Here is a 21813-nt window from a genome sequence, read left to right as displayed (position 1 = left end):
TGTTATAAAAACATGCATGCTAGTTTTTATATATATACAAAACTGCATAAGGTACAAAGTTGAATGCTCTATCCTTTCTCATCCCAGAAAAAAACCTTTTAACTAAGTAAGACAGTGATCTGAATTCCTTTATCATTAGTCCATCATCTGTAATCTATAGGGTGATATTTTGGTATTGCGGGAATATTCTGTTTTCCATTGTGATTTTTGCAACCACTGGTGATTCTTACCTGAATCACTTATTACGTTAATGGTGGGGCAATGTTAATTTTTCTGATTTCATAATTGCTTCTATATTTATTAGCTGGTAATTCATAAAAAGACTTCTTTGCAACAGCCATTCCTTCCTTATCTGTATATTTATTACAATTATCATTATTATCATTAAATTTTTTGGTATACCACTATGGACTTATGGACTTATTTTCAAATTCCTCTTTCCAAATGCACATATTATCTCAAAGTTACTAGAAATTTATATTGTTTCTACATTTCGCTATTATAAATAATTCTGCAGTGAATAACACTGTACATATTTGTTTCATATTTGTGGAGTTATATGTTTACCATACATTCTGGAAGATGGATTGTTGGGTGAAGGTGAAAGGTAAATGCTTTTAGGTATTTCCAGGGGCTCCTGGGTGGCTCAGTCGGTTAAGTGTCCGACTTCAGCTTAGGTCATGATCTTGCTGTTCCTGGGTTCAAGCCCTGAGTTGGGCTCTGTGCTGACAGCTCAGAGCCTGGAGCCTGCTTTCGATTCTGTGTCTCCCTCTCTCTGCCCCTCCCCCATTCTCTCTCTCTCTCTCAAAAATAAAACATTTAAAAAAGTTAAAAAGAAAAACAAAACTCCTAGGTATTTCCAAATTTCTTTCCAGTTTGCACTCCCACCAGCAAAATATGAGTGTGCATGTTCCCTAGAGCCTCACCCAAAATGTGTGTTAACAACTTCCGGACAACTCTGATAGGCAAGAAATGATCTTCTCAATGGAGCACCTTTTGATTTGTTGAAAGGCTATCTGGATATCTTGTGTGTGTGTTTGAACTGCGTTGCTCCTTGGCACACTTTTCTTAATGTTGCCTAAGACGTTACATTTTTTCTGTTACATCTATGTGGGGGAGTTTAGCCTGACCTGCTGATCTTTTGGGTGGTTATTCATGATTACAAGGGCAAAAGATTAGCCAAAAAACGAACTCCCATTTCACATGGATAGACAGTTTGTAGCCCAAATGCCCATCTGCGGGTGAATGAATCCACCAATTGTAGTCTATCTATGTAACATACTACTACTTGGAAATAAGAGCAAATGAGCTATTAGCTCAGGCAACAACATGGAGGAATCTCAAAATAATTATTCTGAGTGAAAGAAGCCAAATGAAAAAGAGCATATACTGTATGGTTTTATGTGTGTAAGTTGCAGAAGCATTTGAAACATTTGTTAGTGCTCTATTCACTGACAATTGTACATCATCCTGCCTCCTATTTATAAATGACAGGAAGAAAATGAAGCAATGTGACAGCCTTCAAGGCAGTTTATTGCTTGTAATCTGTTCCCACACAGACTGCAAGAGGTTTCAGATATTACCTGATACAGAAATTGGTGATTGAAAGAGGATGTGAGCTTGTCATGGAAATGGTAAAATATAATTTCACTCAACTCCTAGTTCAGATAAATGCCAGTCTCTCTCGGCTTTTCCTTTAGCAGAAGAGTGACTGGAACAGCACTTCATGTGACATAGTCATCACTCCAAAGCTGAATTGTCCAGCATCTGTTCTGTCCTGATGGGGATTCACTAATATCTGTTTCTGATTTTCCACCTCTGTCTCTCATTCTAGCGGCTTTCTCTCTTGGGCACCTACCAGTTTCTTTCTTTCTTTTTAAAAAAATTGTTTAAATGTTTATTTATTTTTGAGAGAGAGAGAGACAGAGCATGAGCGGTGGAGGGGCAGAGAGAGAGGGAGACACAGAATCCAAAGCAGGCTCCCGGCTCTGAAGCCGTCAGCACAGAGCCCAACATGGGGCTTGAACTCACGACCTGTGAGATCATGACCTGAGCTGAAGTCAGATGCTTAACTGACTGAGCCACCCAGGTGCTCCGGGCGCCTACCAGTTTCTGAACATCTGCCACTTGTTTCTTCAGGGGCTCTGTAACTGCTGAGCCTTTTTCTATGAGGAGGTCACCTCATGTGGTGACCCTGGTGATCAGGGGGCTGAGTGCAAGGGGACAAACACCTCTAGTCCTCCTCGAAGGAAAGAGTCAGGACTCGGTTGTGCTTCTATATAAGCATGTCTGTTCCTGCCCCTGTCTCTTGCTCCTGGTGTTTTCAATTTCGATTATCTGTCCCAGCTGAGTGTTGCAATTGGGCCCCTCCTCGCACTGGTGGCAGTAGACAGGACACGGGAACGTGTTCTGTAGATCCACCCTGGACTGCTGGATTCAGTAGCAACAGAAGTTGTGGCCCCGTTGGGTAGTTGTGGGATCACTTGGGTGATTCTGACCAAGTAAGTTGGCTTCTGCATGGAATCCCGCCAGGGTTGCTGCGGACAACACTGGAACAGAGATAGGTTTTCTTCAAGAAGGTTGGGCTCTGTAGGTCTTTAAGTGAGAAGTGGATATACCCCCGGGTTTCACATGCTTGGTTCTGAGGACCTTGTAATTAGAAATTCTAAGCAACATTATATCTGTACTTTATGCATGAGATCCCATATGGATGCAGGCCTAAGTATTTTGCACTTCCTTTCTGGAAATATATTAAAATTTATTTAAATTTTGGGGTGTCTAGAAAGCCTATTGATACTATTTTTAGCCCAATGTATGAATTTCTTATCCCTTATCATCTAAAATTGATTTAAAAAATAACCACATTTGTGGGGTGCCTGGGTGGCTCAGTTGGTTGAGTGTCCAACTCTTGAATTTGGCTCAGGTCATGATCCCAGGGTCATGGGATCAAACCCTGCATCAGGCTCTGCACTGAGCCTGGAGCCTGCTTGAGATTCTCTCTCTGTCTCCCTCTGTCCTTTTCCCCTGCTTGCGTCCACTCTCTCTCTCTCTCTTTCAAAAAAAAAACCAAAAAAACCCCCAAAAAACAAAACCCACACATTTGTAACCCTTAAAATTACCAATTTGTTAGTTTTTCTATGTAATAAAAAGGTCTTCAAAATATTTCTTTTACGGTCATGGTGTTTTGGAGGATGTTATGTGTGCCTACAATGTAAGATTTGTTTGACCATCAGATAACTGTGTTTTGGCTTTAACATTGAAGGACCCCCCCCCCTCCTTCCCCGTGCTCAGAAAAAGGATCAAAAAGACAGACTCAACAAGAATATATCTGTGGGGCTCTGACAGGTCATTGGCACATCCGTCAGTTAACGAGAGAAACAGCGGTTATAATTTTTATGTTTTGTCTTCTAAAGGCACAGTGGAGCTGCCAGAGAAGGTGTTTATAACCTCACCAAAACCTTAGCTGTGGAATGGGCCAGCAGTGGAGTAAGGATCAACTGTGTTGCCCCTGTAGGTAAACCTTCCATATGAAAGCTATTGACAACTTGTTCTCTTCTGATTCCATTTGTGTTGTTGATAGAGGTATTTGTTAATGCTCATGTATACTAGAAAAGATTGGTTTTTAAAAATACGTAAAATCAGGGGCACCTGGGTGGCTCAATCAGTTAAGCATCTGACTTCGGCTTGGATCAGGATCTCACGGCTGTGAGTTTGAGCCTCGTGTCGGGCTCTGTGCTGACAGCTCAGAGCCTGGAGCCTGCTTTGGATTCTGTGTCTCCTGTCTCTCTCTTCCCCTTCCCAGCTCATGCTCTGTCTCTCTCTCCTTCAAAAATAAATAAACATTAAAAAAATTTTTTTTTAAATAGATAAAATCAGAAAGAAGCTTTCTTTGATCTACAACCAGATTGTCAAGAAGGTTAAATTAAGCCAATGATTCTCATTCTTGACAATATATTAGAATTATCTATGAAATGTTGAAAAACTAGCAATATGTACACTTGACTCCAAACTATGGAATCCAAGCATTGGTATTTTTAAAAGCCACCTAGGAAATTCAAATGCACAGTGAAGATTGAGAACCACTGCTTTAAAGAACAAATTTTGCCAGATTATTTTGTTATTTCTTGGTATATCATTAATTCATCACAAGGAGAGAGAGAAAAATCTGAAGTCTAATTCAAGTTAAAGATTGTTTAGAAGTCGAGAGAAAATTTCTCAGCAACATACTGTAAATTATAGGGGGGAAAATCACTATATGTTCAAATCACAATATGTTCAATTTCATTTTGTGTGTGTGTGTGTGAAATAAGATATAGCTTAAGCTTCCCTGGGTATTACATACTGGCTATGTACTTCAAGAGAGAGATCATGTGAAATATCTCACTCATCTGGCAAAACTCAGCCTAAATCCACTTCTCTGTGATGTCTCTTGTTTTTTTTTCTAAGATAGTAATCATCCCTATATACGAAACTATAACATCTGTGGTTATAATATCTACAGACCTGGGGGCGCCTGGGTGGCGCAGTCGGTTAAGCGTCCGACTTCAGCCAGGTCACGATCTCGCAGTCCGTGAGTTCGAGCCCCGCGTCAGGCTCTAGGCTGATGGCTCAGAGCCTGGAGCCTGTTTCCGATTCTGTGTCTCCCTCTGTCTCTGCCCCTCCCCCGTTCATGCTCTGTCTCTCTCTGTCCCAAAAATAAATAAACGTTGAAAAAAAAAATTTTTTTTAAATAAAAAATAATATCTACAGATATTATTATCCATGCTACTGGGTATTGTTATCCATGCTACTGGGTAGGAACTAAGCAAGAACTGACTTGAAGTGAGTAGAGAAATCTCATCTGTAACAAATTGCAGGCTCCTAGCCAGAAATTTCATATCTCTTCAGTCCTTCACAGCTGACATCACCTTACCCGTATTACACTCAAGTATTTGTAGGAAAAAATTCATTACAGTTTCATTCTTCGTGTTGGTATCTTCGAATACTGGCCCCCAGAAGTGCATTTCTTGAAAACATTTAATAGTATGTTAGTGTTACAAAGTCACATATATCTCCAGAAGATGTTTTTAGGTTAAATGTCTAAACCTTAATACTTCTAGAAGGTTTCATCCTCTTTAAATAAAAGTTCCAAATTGTTTCATTGGAAACCAGTACAGTGCCCCATTATCATTTGGAGTAATGAATACCGCCAAAACCCTTTGGTTTCCTCCCTCACTCCTGTAACCTCTGCTGTAGTGATGGATTCATAACCAATAGCTTTATTTTGTGTTATACAGTTTTTGCGTAATTTTCTTGGCTTTCTAAACCCTTGAAAGCTGGTAAAGCTAAATAAAAGAATTCCAAAAAAATTAAAATTTTGGTTTATTTATACTGGATTCAAATATTTTATTTGTGATATCACTGTAGAGAAAACCCATGAAAATACTGCATTTTCTAAGTCTCACATAACCATAGCCTAGGCTTCTGTTATAAAACAGAGAAGTTTAGCAGAAGATAGAGTAGACTCCCCTGTCCCGCTGTTCCTAGTTAAGTGCCTGTCTGATCTATTCACACAGTTATGTTTTTAGAAAGCAAGTCTTTTCAGAAAAAATCTAGGGGTTGTCTGGTTATTAAGGGAGAGGAGGTCACAAAGTGAGTATTCAGATAATCCATTTGTAACATGGTAGCTGCACTTCTTTGACAATATTGAGAAAAATTAATATTGGAGATGTTGACTTTTCTGTAAAAATTAACCCACTTACTTTTTGGCATTGGGCAATAGACTGCCTTGATGTCTTTGAGATTAAAATTTAGTTTTATGTGCTTTATTTTGTCTCATTTTATTCTTAAACATAGGGCGTCATTTATTCCCCGACTGCTGTTGACAACTATGGTCCTTTAGCAGAAGACACTTTTGCTGCGTGCTTTGAGGGAATCCCAGCTAAGCGAATTGGAATTCCTGAGGAGGTAATGTATATTTCTAATAATATTGATTCTAATTACTTTTTTTTTTAAGTGATCTCTTTACCCAACATAGGGCTCAAACTTACAACCCTAAGATCAATAGTTGCATGATGCACCGACTGAGCCAGCCAGCCAACCCCCTATTACTTTCTTTTATACTTTGGAAATTTGTAACATTTGGTGTCCTTTTTACACGGTCTGGTTGGCTGAGAGACATGAGTGCTCCCATTGCTAGCAGACCATTTCCCCTGTTATTTGCTGGCTCCCTGCTTTGCACGCCCACAGAATAAAGATCCTGATCTTTATTCAGGATTGAACGCAGTGTGAATTAAGAACAGCATGGTCTTAATGTTTCATTGCACTTTTCAGCTGTATTATTTTATCACATGGCCTTTGTTGGTACCCAGGACCCTAAGCAAAGTCAGATGATTATGGCTATGTGAAGTTCCATATGTGCTTTCTATAAGGGCCATTATTTAAGTATGTAGAAATCAGTAGACTTATTAAAGGCCAGCAATATCTCAAAATATAGTCTTAAAAACACAGTCTTAAAATATAGTGAAAAAAAGGATGCCTTTCCTGCAATAATATGAAAAACAGAAATACCTGGTGTAAACTTAGCTCTAAACAAAAAGAAATGTATTACTAAAAAATAGGAAAAAATGAATAAACAGAGACATGTCCTATTCCTCAATGGAGAGAATCAATTTTATTAAAATCAGGTTTCCCTCAAAAGAAATGTATTACTAAAAAACAGGAAAACATGAATAAACAGAGACATGTCCTATTCCTCAATGGAGAGAATCAATTTTATTAAAATCAGGTTTCCCTCTGTATGTTGACCGACAGTAGCTACACTTGCGGTGAACGTAGCATAGCAGACAGAATTGTCAAATACAAGGTCATATGTCTGAAACTAATGTAACATTGTGTGTCAACTCTACTTCACTTTTTTTTAAGTGTATTTATTTTGAGAGAGGGAGAGAGAGAGCACGCGAGTACTAGTGGAGGAGGGGCAGAGAGAGGGAGAAAGAGAATCTCAAGCAGGCTCTGCACCGTCAGCCCGGAGCGTGATGCGAGACTCAAACTTAAGAACCGTGAGATCATGACCTGACCCAAAACCGAGAATTGGTTGCTTAACTGACTGAGCCCCCCGGGCGCTCCTGTACTTCAATTTAAAAAAATAATGGTGAAAAAATAAAAGTAAATAAAATCAAGCTTCCCTAAGTTAATGTATAAGTTTAATGTAGTTTCAGAATTCAACACACCAATTCTGAAGTTTGTCTAGAAAAATATTTATGCAAAAACAGCCAAAAAATGTTTTGAAAAAAATAATGGAGGGGATTTGACCTTCCCGATGTCAAAACATACTATAATGCTATACTTATATACAATATCTGGTATTGGCACGGGAACAGATTAAAGTTAGTGGAACAGAATGCACTCTTATGGGGCGCCTGGGTGGCTCAGTCGGTTAAGTGTCCGACTTCAGCGCAGGTCACGATCTCGCAGTCCGTGAGTTCGAGCCCCGCGTCGGGCTCTGGGCTGACGGCTCAGAGCCTGGAGCCTGCTTCCGATTCTGTGTCTCCCTCTCTCTCTGCCCCTCCCCTGCTCATGCTCTGTCTCTCTCTGTCTCAAAAATAAATAAAACCATTAAAAAAAAAAAAAAGGCTCGGATGCTTAACCAACTAAGCTGCCCAGATGCCTCTAATTCCATGAACTTTATAACCGAAAACACTATGCTCCCAATGCCCCATGACCTATCGAAGATTGCATGAGTCACCTATTTGTTCCTTTTACAATTAGTAGATAAAATTCCCATAAGGTCAGGATGTCATTCCAGAACCCTGGATATGTGCCGTTGGACCTTGGCACTTTCACACACCATCCCCCTATCACTCTTAAAGAAGCCTGAATGATGTTATTCCTGAAAAAAAGAAAAGAGTATAATTGTTTCCTCTGTTCTTACTCCCATCCAAAACCACCAGTTGTACCCTTTGGAGAAAGAGGCAGCTTTGACACCAAACATTCAGAAGCATTAAGAAGGGCATCTATCTCCCTCTCTCTCTGCCCCTCCCCCGTTCATGCTCTGTCTCTCTTTGTCTCAAAAATAAAAAAAAATAAACGCTAAAAAAAAAAAAAAAAGGGGGCGCCTGGGTGGCTCAGTCAGTTAAGCATCCGACTTCAGCCAGGTCACGATCTCGTGGTCCGTGAGTTCGAGCCCTGTGTTGGGCTCTGGGCTGATGGCTCAGAGCCTGGAGCCTGCTTCCGATTCTGTGTCTCCCTCTCTCTCTGCTCCTCCCCCGTTCATGCTCTGTCTCTCTCTGTCCCAAAAATAAATAAACGTTGAAAAAAAAAAATTAAAAAAAAAAAATATATATATATATATTAGGCCTCCTATCTTGTATCACATACAAAATCATTTTCAGATATATTAAACTGCTAAATATAAAAGTAAAACCATAAAACTCTTAAAAGAAAGTGTTTTCTAATTCCTAAACTAGCTTTCATTGTCGCTTTGATGTATAGTTTTTCAGAAGTTTACTATGCATACACAAAAATACCTGTATTTATTGACTTTTTTTTACAAAATGGGATTCTACTGTGTGTGTTTTTCTGCAGCTTGCTAAGAATAGACCATGATATATTTAATTAGGCTCCATTCTTGCACATTTAGATTCCATTTATATTTGCAGCATTGTGGTAATTCTTCAGTGAACATCCTTAAACACACACATGCACTCTTATGTGAGAAGTAACTTTTCTAGAATTCCTGAAGTAAATAGTTTTGCATATTAAGTTTTTGGGAGGTACTGTTAAATCAGACATTTCATGAGCCATTGTAAACAAGGTGTTTGTATTTCTATTCTGAAAACTAAGAGGGGTTTAAGGATTTTAATCAAGGAGATGATATGATTAAATTTTCATTGGACAGAACATTTCCCTTCACTTATATGAACTATATTATCTATATTTACTGCACAGAAATCAAAATTGAGAAGTTTAAGAAATATTGATCAGTTCATTTAAAGTAATAAAGGCATTACGTGTTAACATGAATGATATTTTTAATGAAAAATTGCTGTATTTTAAAAAGCAAAGGAAAACCATTTTTTGTATTTGCTTTACACTTTTACAAATTTCTTTAACGTATGGCTTCATAGAATACAACTGGACTCTTATCTGCACGTGCATTTGATATGTTGGCAATATGTTGTTTTGTTTAAAGCATATGAAGAAAATCCAACTTAATGTACATGTACAGTTGGAAAAGGAAGGAGCATTTTATTTTTTATTTATTTATTTATTTTTTAATGTTTATTCATTTCTGACAAAGAGAGAGAGAGAGAGAGAGAGAGAGAGAGAGAGCATGAGCGGGGGAGGAGCAGAAACAGAGAGAGGGAGACACAGAATCCAAAGCAGGCTCCAGGCTCCGAGCAGTCGGCATAGAGCCCGACATGGGGCTTGAACTCAAGAACCATGAGATCGTGACCCGAGCCAAAGTCGGAAGCTCAACCGACTGAGCCACCCAGGTGCCCCAGGAAGGAGCATTTTAATGGACTTTTCAGATAATTGTGGATATTCTTCTTTGATGTTTGACAAGTGTCTGTTTCTTAAAGATAGGTTGCAATGTGCCATCAATCTCAAACCTTGTAGTGAATCTTTTATACTCTGTTACATTAAAATCCATTAGTCTTTCTTGCACTTTGGGACTTTCAGCCACACACGATTTTTATAACATCAGTTATTGGCATCAGTTTTGGTAAAAAACTGGTTCACTGAGTTATGGAGATCTTCTGGATGTCTACACGCAATCCATTATATCAAAAAAATCCCTTACACAAAAGATCACATTTGTTAATATCACCACTGATCTCTTCAGAAAAATCTTGAAGTGTTAGGAAATTGTCAAGCTCATGTTGACACGTGCAAGTTTTCCAAAATCCTCATTTTCACTCGAAAGCTCAGATATTATTATTGACAACAAACACGAAAAAACAACGTTGTCTTCCTTTGAAGAGACATTCTCACTTTGTTCATTTTTGGGGGGGAAAAAAAAAAGCCTGCCAAATACCCCAGCGGGAATTACCGTAGCATGTTAGTCATTTATCCCAGTGAAAAATTGTATTTCATGAAGAGAGTGACTAGTTCAGATCACAACTCTTCTACTTCCACTGCAGTAGAGAAGCTTAATGAGTAATTCCCACGTTATAACACAGGACATTAAGAAGGTGTGTACCCACTGGTTGAGATTCATATGATGAATAAATTCTGCTGCTTCATCAAAGATATTCTAAAGTGAAACAGGCCTTTCCCCCCATGTGTACTTGCCGGTGAAGAATATAATGACCACTAATAGCCTAGGGACCTGGTTCCTCTTTGTATTCCTGCCATGATTTGCTGATTTCTGAGCTGAGGCTCCAGGAGTTTTTCCCACCACTGCTTTGGCACCATTAATGCAAATGTCAACACAGTGAAAAAGACAAATGAAAAGTTAGTGTTATAACAAAAACAGTTTTGTCCTTGCAAAGCACCTGAAAAGGTCTTAGGTATGCCCAGGGTTTTGCTGACCATACTTTGACTAATGTAGGCGAAACCTTCAAATAGTTTAGATGTGAAGGGGAAGGAGAGAGGGTGGGAGCTTCCGGGAGATGCAGAACAAGGGGGTGCCTCTGCCTGATTGTCGGTTAGGTCGTGTTTCCAAGATACTCTGATCACCCCAGCGAATCCTCCCTGGGGCAGAACGTTCACACTTAGGCCATTGAATGAACTGCTTTCAATGAGTTGCTGGCTTTTAAGTGACAGTCCCTGGAGCAGAGTCAGGAGGGTCAGAACCTAGCTGTACTTTTAAAAGGAATGGCCTAGACTTCCTAGGGTGTCCTTCGACATTCTGGGGGAAGGAATGCAGCACTTGGCAGAGCCTTCTCATTTTATGAAATTAAGAAACTAAGGGCCAGTGAGGTGCGGTAACTTGTCTATGGTCATTCATGGCTCATGGTACTGGGATTCAACCCCCAGCTTGCATATTTAAAATCCCCGGGGTCTTTAATAAACAGAGCAGAAAGTAAAGAGGTAACTGTGCTAAAAGAGGCGTTACCCACATAGATAAAGTGGAGACAAGCTGCCAGTCTTTAATGTTTACTTTTGTGAGAGAGAGAGAGAGAGAGAGAGAGAGAGAGAGAGAGTGCAATGGGGAAGGGTAGAGAGAGAGAGACACAGAATCCAAAGCAGGCTCCAGGCTCTGATCTGTCGGCACAGAGCCTGACGCGGGGCTCGAACTCACAGACCGCCAAGATCATGACCTGAACCAAAATCGGACGCTTAACCGACTGAGCCACCCAGGTGCCCTCGGCTGCTGGTTTTTAATAGTGTTTACTGATTGATAAAACTCTTGTGAATGGCTTGGTTCCTCAAACCCATCCATCAAATGGATTTTGTTAAAATCAAAGTTTAGAAGAGTCTATTGGAAGATATTACAATAGTGCCTAGTTAATTTGGTGATTATAAAAATTGTATTGGTTCAGTTTAGCTCCACGTTGAGCTCCTAAAGTAAACCATGAGCTATGAATATTTATCTATCTTTTACCTAACAGATAGCTTCAATTCAATTCAGTGTCATTTAGTGGTGCCTAGTCTCTGGGCAAAACACTGTAGCAGGAGCTGGGTGATGTAACTTCCCTTCATTTTAGGCAAGGGATGCATATAGAGCTTTCATTCTGTAAACATTTATTAAGTGCTTATTTTATCCGAAACACATGAGGCCATCAGTAAATATTTCAAACAAAATTCAGCACGAAGCCACATTTATTTCTAGTCCGACACAGTCTCTCTGAACAGAGCAGACCATGGTTCTTTCTGTTTTCCTGGGGCAAGTGTGGTTTTAGGGATTTGCAGACTTCTGGAGGGCATGATTACCGGGGAGAGGGGGTTTTTGTTTGGCTGGCATTCAGGAAGGAGCATACTGGAGTGGAGTCTTCCTGACTCACTGGGTGAGATGTCGTTGATTGATAACACAGGCTAATGCAAGCTCTGGTGGTTTCTTTTGATCATAGGTCAGAACTCTCTCCCCTTTCTCAGAGACGAGGAAACTTTTCAATGATTAATTCTCTATACCAGTGTTGTCCAATAGAAATACCGTAATAGTGACACGTGTAATTTTAAGCTAACCACTAGCCACATTAAGAAAAGTAAAGGGGCACCTGGGTGGCTCAATCGGATGAGTATCCGACTCTTGATTTTGGCTCAGGTCATGACCTTCGGTTTGTGAGATTGAGCCCTGTGTTGGGCTCCTCGCTAGGTGTGGAGCCTGCTTGGGATTCTCTCCCTCCCCCTCTCTCTGCCCCTCTGCCACTCTCATGCATGTGTGCTCTCTCTCTCTCAAAACAAATAAACTTAAAAAAAAGAGTAAAAAATATAAAATTAATATTGTTATAACCAATATGTAATAGATAAGAATTAAATATTATTAATAAAATTTTATTCAACCCAATGTATCTAAAACATCATTTTACATTCTTCTATAGATTTTGCCTCTTCTCTCCAGACCAAGTCTTCAAAATCTAGAGTGTATTTTACACGTAGAGCACATCTCAGTTCAGACTAGCCATACGGAAAGTGGGCTGTGTCATGTGGCCAGTGCTTCTGGGGACACAAGGATGGAGAGAAGGCTATGCCTGCCCTCCATGGTCTCACAGTCTCAAAGAGGCATAGCTATGTAAGAGAACACTCTAGGTACACAGCCCTGACTGGGGTGAGGCAAGCAAGGCATGGACATAAAACTTAGGGATGTGCCTCACTCTCAGGGTCACACAAGGGCAGGGTCTGCCCTGAGAGTGAGTGCCTCCTTAAATACTGCACCCTAAGCACCATTAGCCTCCCCCTTGTCTCACTTCTGCTAGGGAGCTTCATAAAGTAGCAGATTCTGGGTCTCCAACCCCAGAGCTTACAATTTAGAAGGTCTCAGGTAGGGACCCAAGGATTCTAATGCAGGTGTTTGGGATCTCCCTTTGAGAAACTCCTCCTGTGCCGATAGCCTCATAGAGAGTTCCTTTATGTCCAGTGAAATAAGTCCTCTTTCTTTTTGGTTTTGGGAGTAGATGTTTCTGTACTCATCATCTACCTCTGAATTTTTAGGGGATGCAGTGGGGTCTTGAAGTCCCCCCTGTAGGAAGCTCCTGTAGTCTGAGTTCCTGGCCTTGCAGCCTGCAAGACCATTGACTGAGCAAGCTACAATGCCAATTTATTGTTATATAGATGCATTGGCTATTTCAGGGACAAAAATATAAAAGGCATATGATGGCATTGAAAAGTGGAGTTATGGGGCATCTGGGTGGCTCAGTCGGTTGCGCATCCAACTTCGGCTCAGGTCATGATCTCGCGCTCCGTGAGTTTGAGCCCCGCGTCAGGCTCAGCGCTGACAGCTCGGAGCCTGGAGCCTGCTTCTGATTCTGTGTCTCCCTCTCTCTTCTCTGTCCCCTCCCCTGCTCATGCTCTGTCTCTCTTTCTCTCCTAAAAATAAATAAACATTAAAAGAAAAAAAGAAGAGGAAGAAAAGTGGGGTTATGGTGGGCAATGAAAGGTGTGGAAGGAACTGAGTTGTTTGGGAAAGATTAAGCACAGTGATCACTTTCAGCTTATTCACATCGTGTAGCTTGTTTGACACTGTCTAGATTCTTTCCTATCTTGCTGCACTAGTCACTTTTTTTTCAATGGTGCTCAAACAGAAAAAGGCAGTTGTCTGTTCTGTCAGAGTATGGTGCACACGGACTGTAGAATTCATGTTACAGTCATGGGTTTTGAGATATGTTTCCTTGGGTATGGAAACAGCCCCAGATGGGTTGTATCCACTTTTCTGTATGTGTGTACTTCTGTTTCCAGATCTCCCCAATAGTCTGCTTCCTGCTGTCTCCAGCAGCTTCCTTTATCACTGGACAGTTGGTGGAGGTGGACGGGGGCCAGTCTCTATATACGCGAATATATGATGTACCAGGTGAGCACTCAAGAAAGGAGCAGTCACTGACTTTATGCCTTTTCACGTTCAAGTTTTCAAAATTTCTTAAGCACTTACAAAAGGGATTAGGGAGGGGCGCCCGGGTGGCTCAGGTCACGATCTCGCAGTTTGTGTGTTTGAGCCCCGCATTGGGCTCTGTGCTGACAGCTCAGAGCCTGGAGCTTGCCTTGGATTCCATGTCTGCCTCTCTCTGCTCCTCCCCTGCTCATGCTCTGTCTCTCTCTCTCTCTCTCTCTCTCTCTCTCTCTCTCTCAAAAATAAACATTAAAAAAAATTAAAAAAAAAAAAACAAAAGGGATTAGGGTTTTCTCTTATGGAACATCAAAAATGTACAAAATATTTATATTCCTGATGTGATCTTTAAAGGAAATGATCCCAGTCAAAGAAAATATCTAAATATTTTTATTATAGCACACAACTTTATCTATTTAAAAAGTTGCCTGTGTGTGCATAGGTTGGTGGAATTTTAGTCATGAAAACTATTCTCTATATGAGTATACATTTATAAGGAGGAGAGAGAAAACGGGCAAGAGGTTGCCATATTTTTAAGATTTAATTTCTCTGTTCCTCTAATAAGGGGCTTGTGTATCTGAACAGAAGAATCAGACCTGGTGGTAGGCTGGGGCTTGGGGGGGGTGGTGGTATGGTATTATTTTACATTATCTTTGGGATATAGACTCAGCAAAACCATATGAATTTGCTGTATTCAACCATTCTTAATATACAAAAGCAGTAGTTTTATACGGCTCAACCAAATATAGATGTTGCACACAAGTATAAAATTTAGACATATTTGCACTGTTGCTGAAGAGTGTTGAGTAAGTAGCTACGAGCAACTACAATGTGATCAACGTAAGGACACCTGAGTGGCTCAGTCGGTTAAGTGTCTGACTTCGGCTTAGGTCGTGATCTCAGGGTTCATGGGTTCCAGTCCCACATTGGGCTCCATGCTGACAGTGTGGAGCCTGCTTGGGATTCTCTCTTTCTCTCCTTCTCTCTCTGCCCCTCCCCCACTGGTTCTCTCTCTCTCCCTCTCTCTCTCTCTCTCTCTCTCTCTCAAAATAAATAAACTTAAAAAAACGTGATCGATGTAATGCATGTGTATTTCAATTTCATATCTGGGACCTGGGTTCGTTCACCCTACTCTTCTGTGTACTGATAGTCTAATCAAGACATAAGACCTTCTTTGCATTAATAAATGATTAATATGGGACTTCAGTCTTACTTATTATTTTCCCCTCCCCTATCTGTATTTCCTTACTGATAACATCAATGTGGTGATGTGCATAAGATACCACGGTTTTAAGGATGGATCTTGGTTGGAAAGACAGAAATGCCTACATTTTGCAGTTCTGTGTTCTGGAAGTATTTAAAGTGGCCAGGGTGGGAGGGAAGCTCTCCACTTTCCTCACCAGTGGAGTTGAGGGTATTTTTCATTTTTCCTTCATAAAGGGAAAGAAATTTTGGGAGAAATCAGCCACATCTATTTTTCGAGAATATACTTGCCCCAAATAATGAATGGGAATGTTGAGCATTTGCGTCCAGTCTTTTCTTTAAGATTGTCAGCCTAGGGGCATCCGGGTGGCTTAGTCGGTTAAGTGTCAGACATCGGTCAGGTCATGATCTCATGCTTCATGAGTTTGAGCCCTGCATCAGGATCTACAGTGACAGTGTAGAACCTGCTTCAGATCCTCTGTCTTCCTCTCACTCTCTCTGCCCCTCCCCAGCTTGTGTGCTTTCTCTCTTTCAAAAATAAATAAAAATTTAAAAAACAGAAAAACAAAAAACCTACCAAGATTGCCAGCCCTGGAGTGACAAGGCCTGGGATGGAGACTTGGCTAGGCCCTTATTAGTTGTGTGACCTTGGGGAAAATTAATTTCTGTAGGCCTCCACTTTCTTTCCTGTAAAGTGGAGTCACTTATAGCATTTATTGAATAAACGGTTGGGAGCATTATATTAGATAATGCACATTGAAAGCCCTGGTTCAGCATGCTTTTAGCTGCAGCTCAAACCTAACTAGTAGAGGAATTTATTGGCCTGAATAACTGAAAAGCAAGCCGGACTTGAATCATATGCTCATAGATCTCATCAAGGACAATAAATTTCTTCTTTTCCCTTTGTTTTTGCTAATGCAGTATTGGCTTTATCTTAAGATTGACTCTCCTGGTTACAGGAAGGCTGCCTGGGACCCCTAACAGGCCATGATTCTTTGTTCACAGCCATCTGGACAGAGAGAGAGAGGAGGGGAATGACTTGGTTACAGCATTTCTAGCAGAGTTCTGAGACCCCCTCTGTTTTGGACCAGCTTATGGGAATGGCCATCCTCAACCAATAACCACAGCCAGGGGAACGGAGTGCACTGTTTGACTTAGCTCAGTCAGTAACCTAAGTGGGGTCACTTCCCCAGAACCTCATGGATTCCCAAGTGGAAGTGGAGGTTACTGGAAACAGGGTGAAGGACTGGATGCTGGAAAGGCAGCTATATGTGCCCAGTGCAAAGTAAGGACATGGTTTTAAAGTCATCCTGGTTATTAAGTAAGTAGGATTTTTTGAATGTCTTCAGTATGCCAAGTGTTGTATACAGGCTGTCGCATTTAATTTTCACTTTATTTATTTGTTTTTAAGTTTATTTGTTTATTTTGGGGGGGAGGGGTGGAGAGAGAGAGAGAGAGAGAGAGAGAGAATCCCAAACAAGTTCCACGCTGTCAGCGCGGAGCCCGACGTGGGGCTCTATCCCATGAACTGTGAGATCATGACCTGAGCCAAGATCAAGAGTTGGATGCTCCACTGACTGAGCCACCTAGGCGCCCCTAATTTTCATGACTTTAAAAAACAGATGTTGTTACACCCCCCGATAATTGATGAGGAAACAGGTTCAGGAAGAGTAACTTCTCCACATTTGGAAGAGCTAGAGAGCTAGTCCAGGGAAGACCTGGGATTCCAAAGCAGGTTTTTCTCAGGACTTTTGCCATTTGTCCTAATGATATCTTTTTCCCGCTGAGAAGAGGGGTGAACCAGGGAAAATAGGAGGGTTTATTGGAAACCAAGAGGATTAATGAGGTTCATAGGTTTGTGCTGGACGTGAGGTTTTCTACTTACTTAACAGATCATGACAACTGGCCTGAGGGAGCAGGGGACATTTCTGTTGTCAAAAGGATGAAGGAATCTTTCAAGAATAAATCCAAGCTCTAAGCCAAGGAAACTAGAGGTATCTTTTGTCCCCAGATGCCTTAACATCTCAAGAATACACTTTGGTACTTTATAAGAGCTAATAATTTGCATGGAACAATTGCTTTCTGCCTTTTTAATGTTATCAATCATGCCTGTACAAAAACTATTCCTGAAATTAAAGCATTTTTAAGTCCCAACCAATACGGTTGAGCCTGTGATTAAAGACTTTTTTAGGAATGGACTTAACACACTTTATGATTTACTTTTTATTTCTAAGAAAAAATATTTGAAAAATGCAATAATTTCAAATTAAAAATGGAAGTATCATCATCTCCCAAAAGATTTTGCTATTTAATTGGAAAGGTGGGCAATAAATTTAAATTGTGACAGTGTTGTGATTCTTAAAACCAGAGATACACAGTGATTCATTTCTTATGGCAAATATTTTTGGATCAGTAAAGCCTTATTGGTGATTACCAACATGTGATTTGTTTTGTTCATGAAGTCAAATTTGTATAAGCCTTCTTAATTCAAAAGAAAAATAAAGTTATACGTAGTATTTCTTTGCAATACTTGATTTGTGTCTTGATTTCCTATCCAAAGTATTCCCTTTACTTCATGTTTCTCCTTTTGTATACAACACAAACATTTTATTTTATTTTTATTTTTTTTCCAATATATGAAATTTATTGTCAAATTGGTTTCCATACAACACCCAGTGCTCATCCCAAAAGGTGCCCTCCTCAATACCCATCACCCACCCTCTCCTCCCTCCCACCCCCCATCAACCCTCAGTTTGTTCTCAGTTTTCAAGAGTCTCTTATGCTTTGGCTCTCTCCCACTCTAACCTCTTTTTTTTTTTTTTTTTCCTTCCCCTCCCCCATGGGTTTCTATTAAGTTTCTCAGGATCCACATAAGAGTGAAAACATATGGTATCTGTCTTTCTCAGTATGGCTTATTTCACTTAGCATAACACTCTCCAGTTCCATCCACGTTGCTACAAAGGGCCATATTCATTCTTTCTCATTGCCACGTAGTACTCCATTGACAATACAAACATTTTAATTAAATGTGATACAAATGTGTTAGGGTTCAGCATTCTGCCTTCACTTGATTTTTTCTGGCAAACTGATTTCGGAAATGCCACTTATAAATTATGCACATTCATTTTTTGTCTTAATTAAACCTCTTCCAATTGACTTATTCCCTCTTGAAGTCAAGTAGATATTTCCCTCTATCAGTATTTCTCAGTTCAAAGTATAGATCCTCCTTGACTTACAAAGGGGTTACATCCTGATAAACCCACTGTTGGTTGATAATATCATTAAGTCACAAAAGCATTTAATACATCTAGCTTAACTGAACATCATAGCTTAGGCTAGTCTCCTTTAAACATGCCCAGAGCACTTACATTAGCCAACATTTGGCAAAATCGTCCAACACGAGGCCTGTCTTACAATAAAGTGTTGACTATCTTATGCAGTTTATTGAGTACTGTGCTGAAAGTGAAAACCAGAAAAGGTGTGTGGGTACAGAATGGTTGTATTGGTTGGTTTCCCTCTCAATTGGCTGACTGGGAGCTATGGCTGTCTGCCACTGCCTAACATCAGAAGAGAATAGGTATTGCATATCACCAGCCCGGGATAAATTCAAAGTTCGAAGTACAGATTCTGCTGAAAGCATATCACTTTCACACTGTCATAAAGTTGAAAAATCGTAAGTCAAACCATCGTTAAGTTGGCGACAGTTGTATGTAATTTACCAAGCTCTGGGAAGGGGCCCCTGAATCTGCCATTTTCTTAGGCTCCCATGCAGGGTCAGGACCAGGGGGAGACCAATGAGATGCCTAGAGTGCAGCATTTAAGGAGGTGCTCACTCTTGCATTTGCTCAAGTGCAGAGTCGCCCCTGAGAGCGAGCACAGCCATACATTTTGTGTCCATGTTATTAATGTGGAAAGATCAGAAATCTTTTCCTGCTAGATAATACTTTAAAATGGCCTTCTGGACATGATAATATCATAGTTGCTAAGAATTACAAGCCAGGCTAGAGGGCAGGCTAGCCCTAACACAGGTTGGTGTGGAAGATGGAAGAGGCAGGGCTTGCTTTTCAAATTGCCTCATGCTGATGCCTGCAAACAATCCCATAAAGCCCCACAGTATTGACACTTGTTTATTTCTGCTTAAGGAACGGAGGTCACCCCACATAGCATGAGACTTAGCTACAACTCCTTATTAGATCTTCTTGTTAGACCTATTATTGGGCAGCTGACCATTATCAGTATTCTAGAATCATAAGTCTATTCCCCAGGACTTTGTACACTTTGTGATAGTGTCCTGTCAATAATATTCTTTTGCTACTACACTTAGTAAATTTTGCTATAGACTAAATATTCCTCAGTAAGTTTCATCACTCAGTAATAATTCGCTCAATAATTTCGAGCCCCTACTATGTGCTAAGCATTACAGTAGGAATTGGGTGTGCAGTACTGGAAAAAAAAAACCACATGGACTTTGTCTCAAGGGAGCTTACAAGGGCAAGAGAGAGAAAGAGAGAAACATTAATCAAGCCACATACAAATTTAACCCCTCCTCCCTCCCCACCCCCCCCCCCGCCAAGTGTTCTAAGTGCCATAAAGGGTAAGGTCATGGTGCTAAAGGCATGTAACGGGAAGAAAAAGACATCTAGTGGGGAAAAAAGCAACTCAAATTATTAATCATGTTAAAAGACTTTGTTGATTAAGATGACCCTTGTTGACATTATCTCCTCCACACACCCCCCCCCCCCACTCTTTTGTTTCATGGCTTGTGTTAGTTCGGGTCTTCTGGGAAGCAGATGCCAACACAGAATGAGATGTGCGTGAGACTTGGGGAACATGCCCAGGGAGGATAAAGAGCAGGAAGACAGCAACAGCCTTCAGGCTGTAGAGCAAGTCTGACACCTTGCTTCCCCACCTTGTAAGGAGGGGACAAAGACAGTGGGCAGGAAGCATCTCAGCTTGCATCAAAGAAACTTTTTTAGGCCAGGCTTGCTGCATGTGAGCCAGGAGGTTCCAGGAGACACTCGTGAGCAAGGGGGTTCCAGGAGAATTACCTGGGTTCCACATGTGAACACCCTGTCCTTACTATATATCAGTAGCTCTGCTCCTCCTGCTGGTGAGGGTGGCTCCTTTTTCACCAGCTACTACTGCCTGAGCACAGGCATGCTAATGTGCCCTGGAATCAGCCCGAGTTTGTAGTTCAGGGGGACCTTACTGTGTCCCCTGGCAAGAGTCGCCTCCTTTGGGACCATGACTTCCAGTGCTGCAGAGCCCAGAAATGGATGGGAAGCACAAAGTCCCACAGTGGATCTTTGGAAGTGATAGTAAATAGGCCCACTCCCTCTTCCACTCATTGGTTCCCAGAAACGTTCCCAACGCCTTTGGGGACATGCGTCCTGAAAGATGGTTCTCCCTCCTTTCAGAAGGTTGCTGGCACTTCAGCTGTGCATTGGTTGTTCTAGCCCTCTGTGAGGCTGGTTGCTTCTGGAAGCATGGTGTGTGATACAATCAATGGTTGCATGATCAGGGACCCACTCTCGTACATTTTACTGGGATGTGGGTCACCTGGTTGGATGCTGTTGTGTGGGATTCGATGGTTATGGATCAGGATTTGTATAAGCATCTAGAGTGGTGGTATCTCAGTCCCTGCTCACTCACAGAAAAGGCAAACCCTTAACTTGGGAGTAGGCATTTGTCACTATGAGGACCATATGGTCACTTGAGCATGGAAAATTTAATATAAAACATTATTAGCTATCTCAGGGAAGGGGGGTAGTGAGAGATTGGCTAGTAAGAAGTAAGGAGAACTGTAAAGAACATGGGAATGGGGCATCTGGCTGGATCAGTTGGTAGAGTGTGCAACTCTCAATCTCAGGGTTGTGAGTTGGGGCCCCAAGTTGGGCGTAGAGATTACTTAAAAAAAAAAAAAAAAAAAAAAAAAGAATACAGCAATAGCAGATACAATGAGTAGCTAATAATCTCCTACTAGGGCTGAGACGGCAATTAACTATGTTCCCCAAGGCCTAATGGTGTATTTCATAGCTGCCACATGCCTATGTCGGGTGGCTGTAAAACAGTTAGTTACCATTTGCCCCTTTAATTTTCAACACTATTCCAGGGCTTGGCTCAAAAAAGTGTCCCCTTGTGGTTAATTGTGGAACACCAGCCTGTCTGGAAGGACAGTGCCTTCCCTTCTGAGGAAGCCAAGACCTGGCTGCAAAGCTTCCGCTTGCACTTTAGGTTCTTCTCTTCGTAAGTCTTCCGCACTCCTCGTTTACAAGGGGTTCACGTCACGGAAGCAGCTGCCTGTTGAAATTTGATCAACCGGCAGGAAGGTTTGAAACTGCATCCCAGAAAGGTGTGAGATTAAAAGCTAGGCATTATCTAGCCCTTGTTTTATGATAGTTATCCAAAAAGACAATTAAATCTCCAGTTATCCAAAGGGATATTTTGAATCTTGCAGACAATGCTATTTATGATTTGCGTGGTAAGCAGAGCCCTCTGTTGGCCAGTGTCTACTTTCACCCAGCCGTGCCACCCATGTCCTTTTCTGCTCTGCCATGGAGCCAGTGGCAAATCTACACTATGTCCCAGTGGGAGTCAGATGCTGGGGACCTGAAAGTCCTAAAGCTGTTAGTCAGTTTCAGTGC

At 41.1% G+C, this 21813-nt stretch overlaps 1 protein-coding gene across 1 annotated transcript in view; it reads left to right on the top strand.

Moving 5' to 3' along the window:
* Positions 1–17698, top strand: part of PECR (peroxisomal trans-2-enoyl-CoA reductase) — a 29404-nt gene extending 11706 nt beyond the window's left edge. The window contains exons 5-8 of the mRNA XM_025912546.2: positions 3414–3510; positions 5836–5946; positions 13822–13933; positions 17062–17698. Coding sequence (XP_025768331.1) covers positions 3414–3510; positions 5836–5946; positions 13822–13933; positions 17062–17147 — 406 coding nt within the window. The 3' untranslated portion in view covers positions 17148–17698. The remainder of the gene's footprint in view (positions 1–3413; positions 3511–5835; positions 5947–13821; positions 13934–17061) is intronic.
* Positions 17699–21813: the final 4115 nt, after the last annotated feature.

This window comes from Puma concolor, chromosome C1, assembly GCF_028749965.1.
Source record: "Puma concolor isolate L17-30 chromosome C1, mPumCon1.1.hap2, whole genome shotgun sequence".
NCBI lineage: Eukaryota > Metazoa > Chordata > Mammalia > Carnivora > Felidae > Puma > Puma concolor.
Note: the sequence above shows the minus strand (reverse complement) of the source record. Positions and strands in the feature narration are given on the sequence as shown.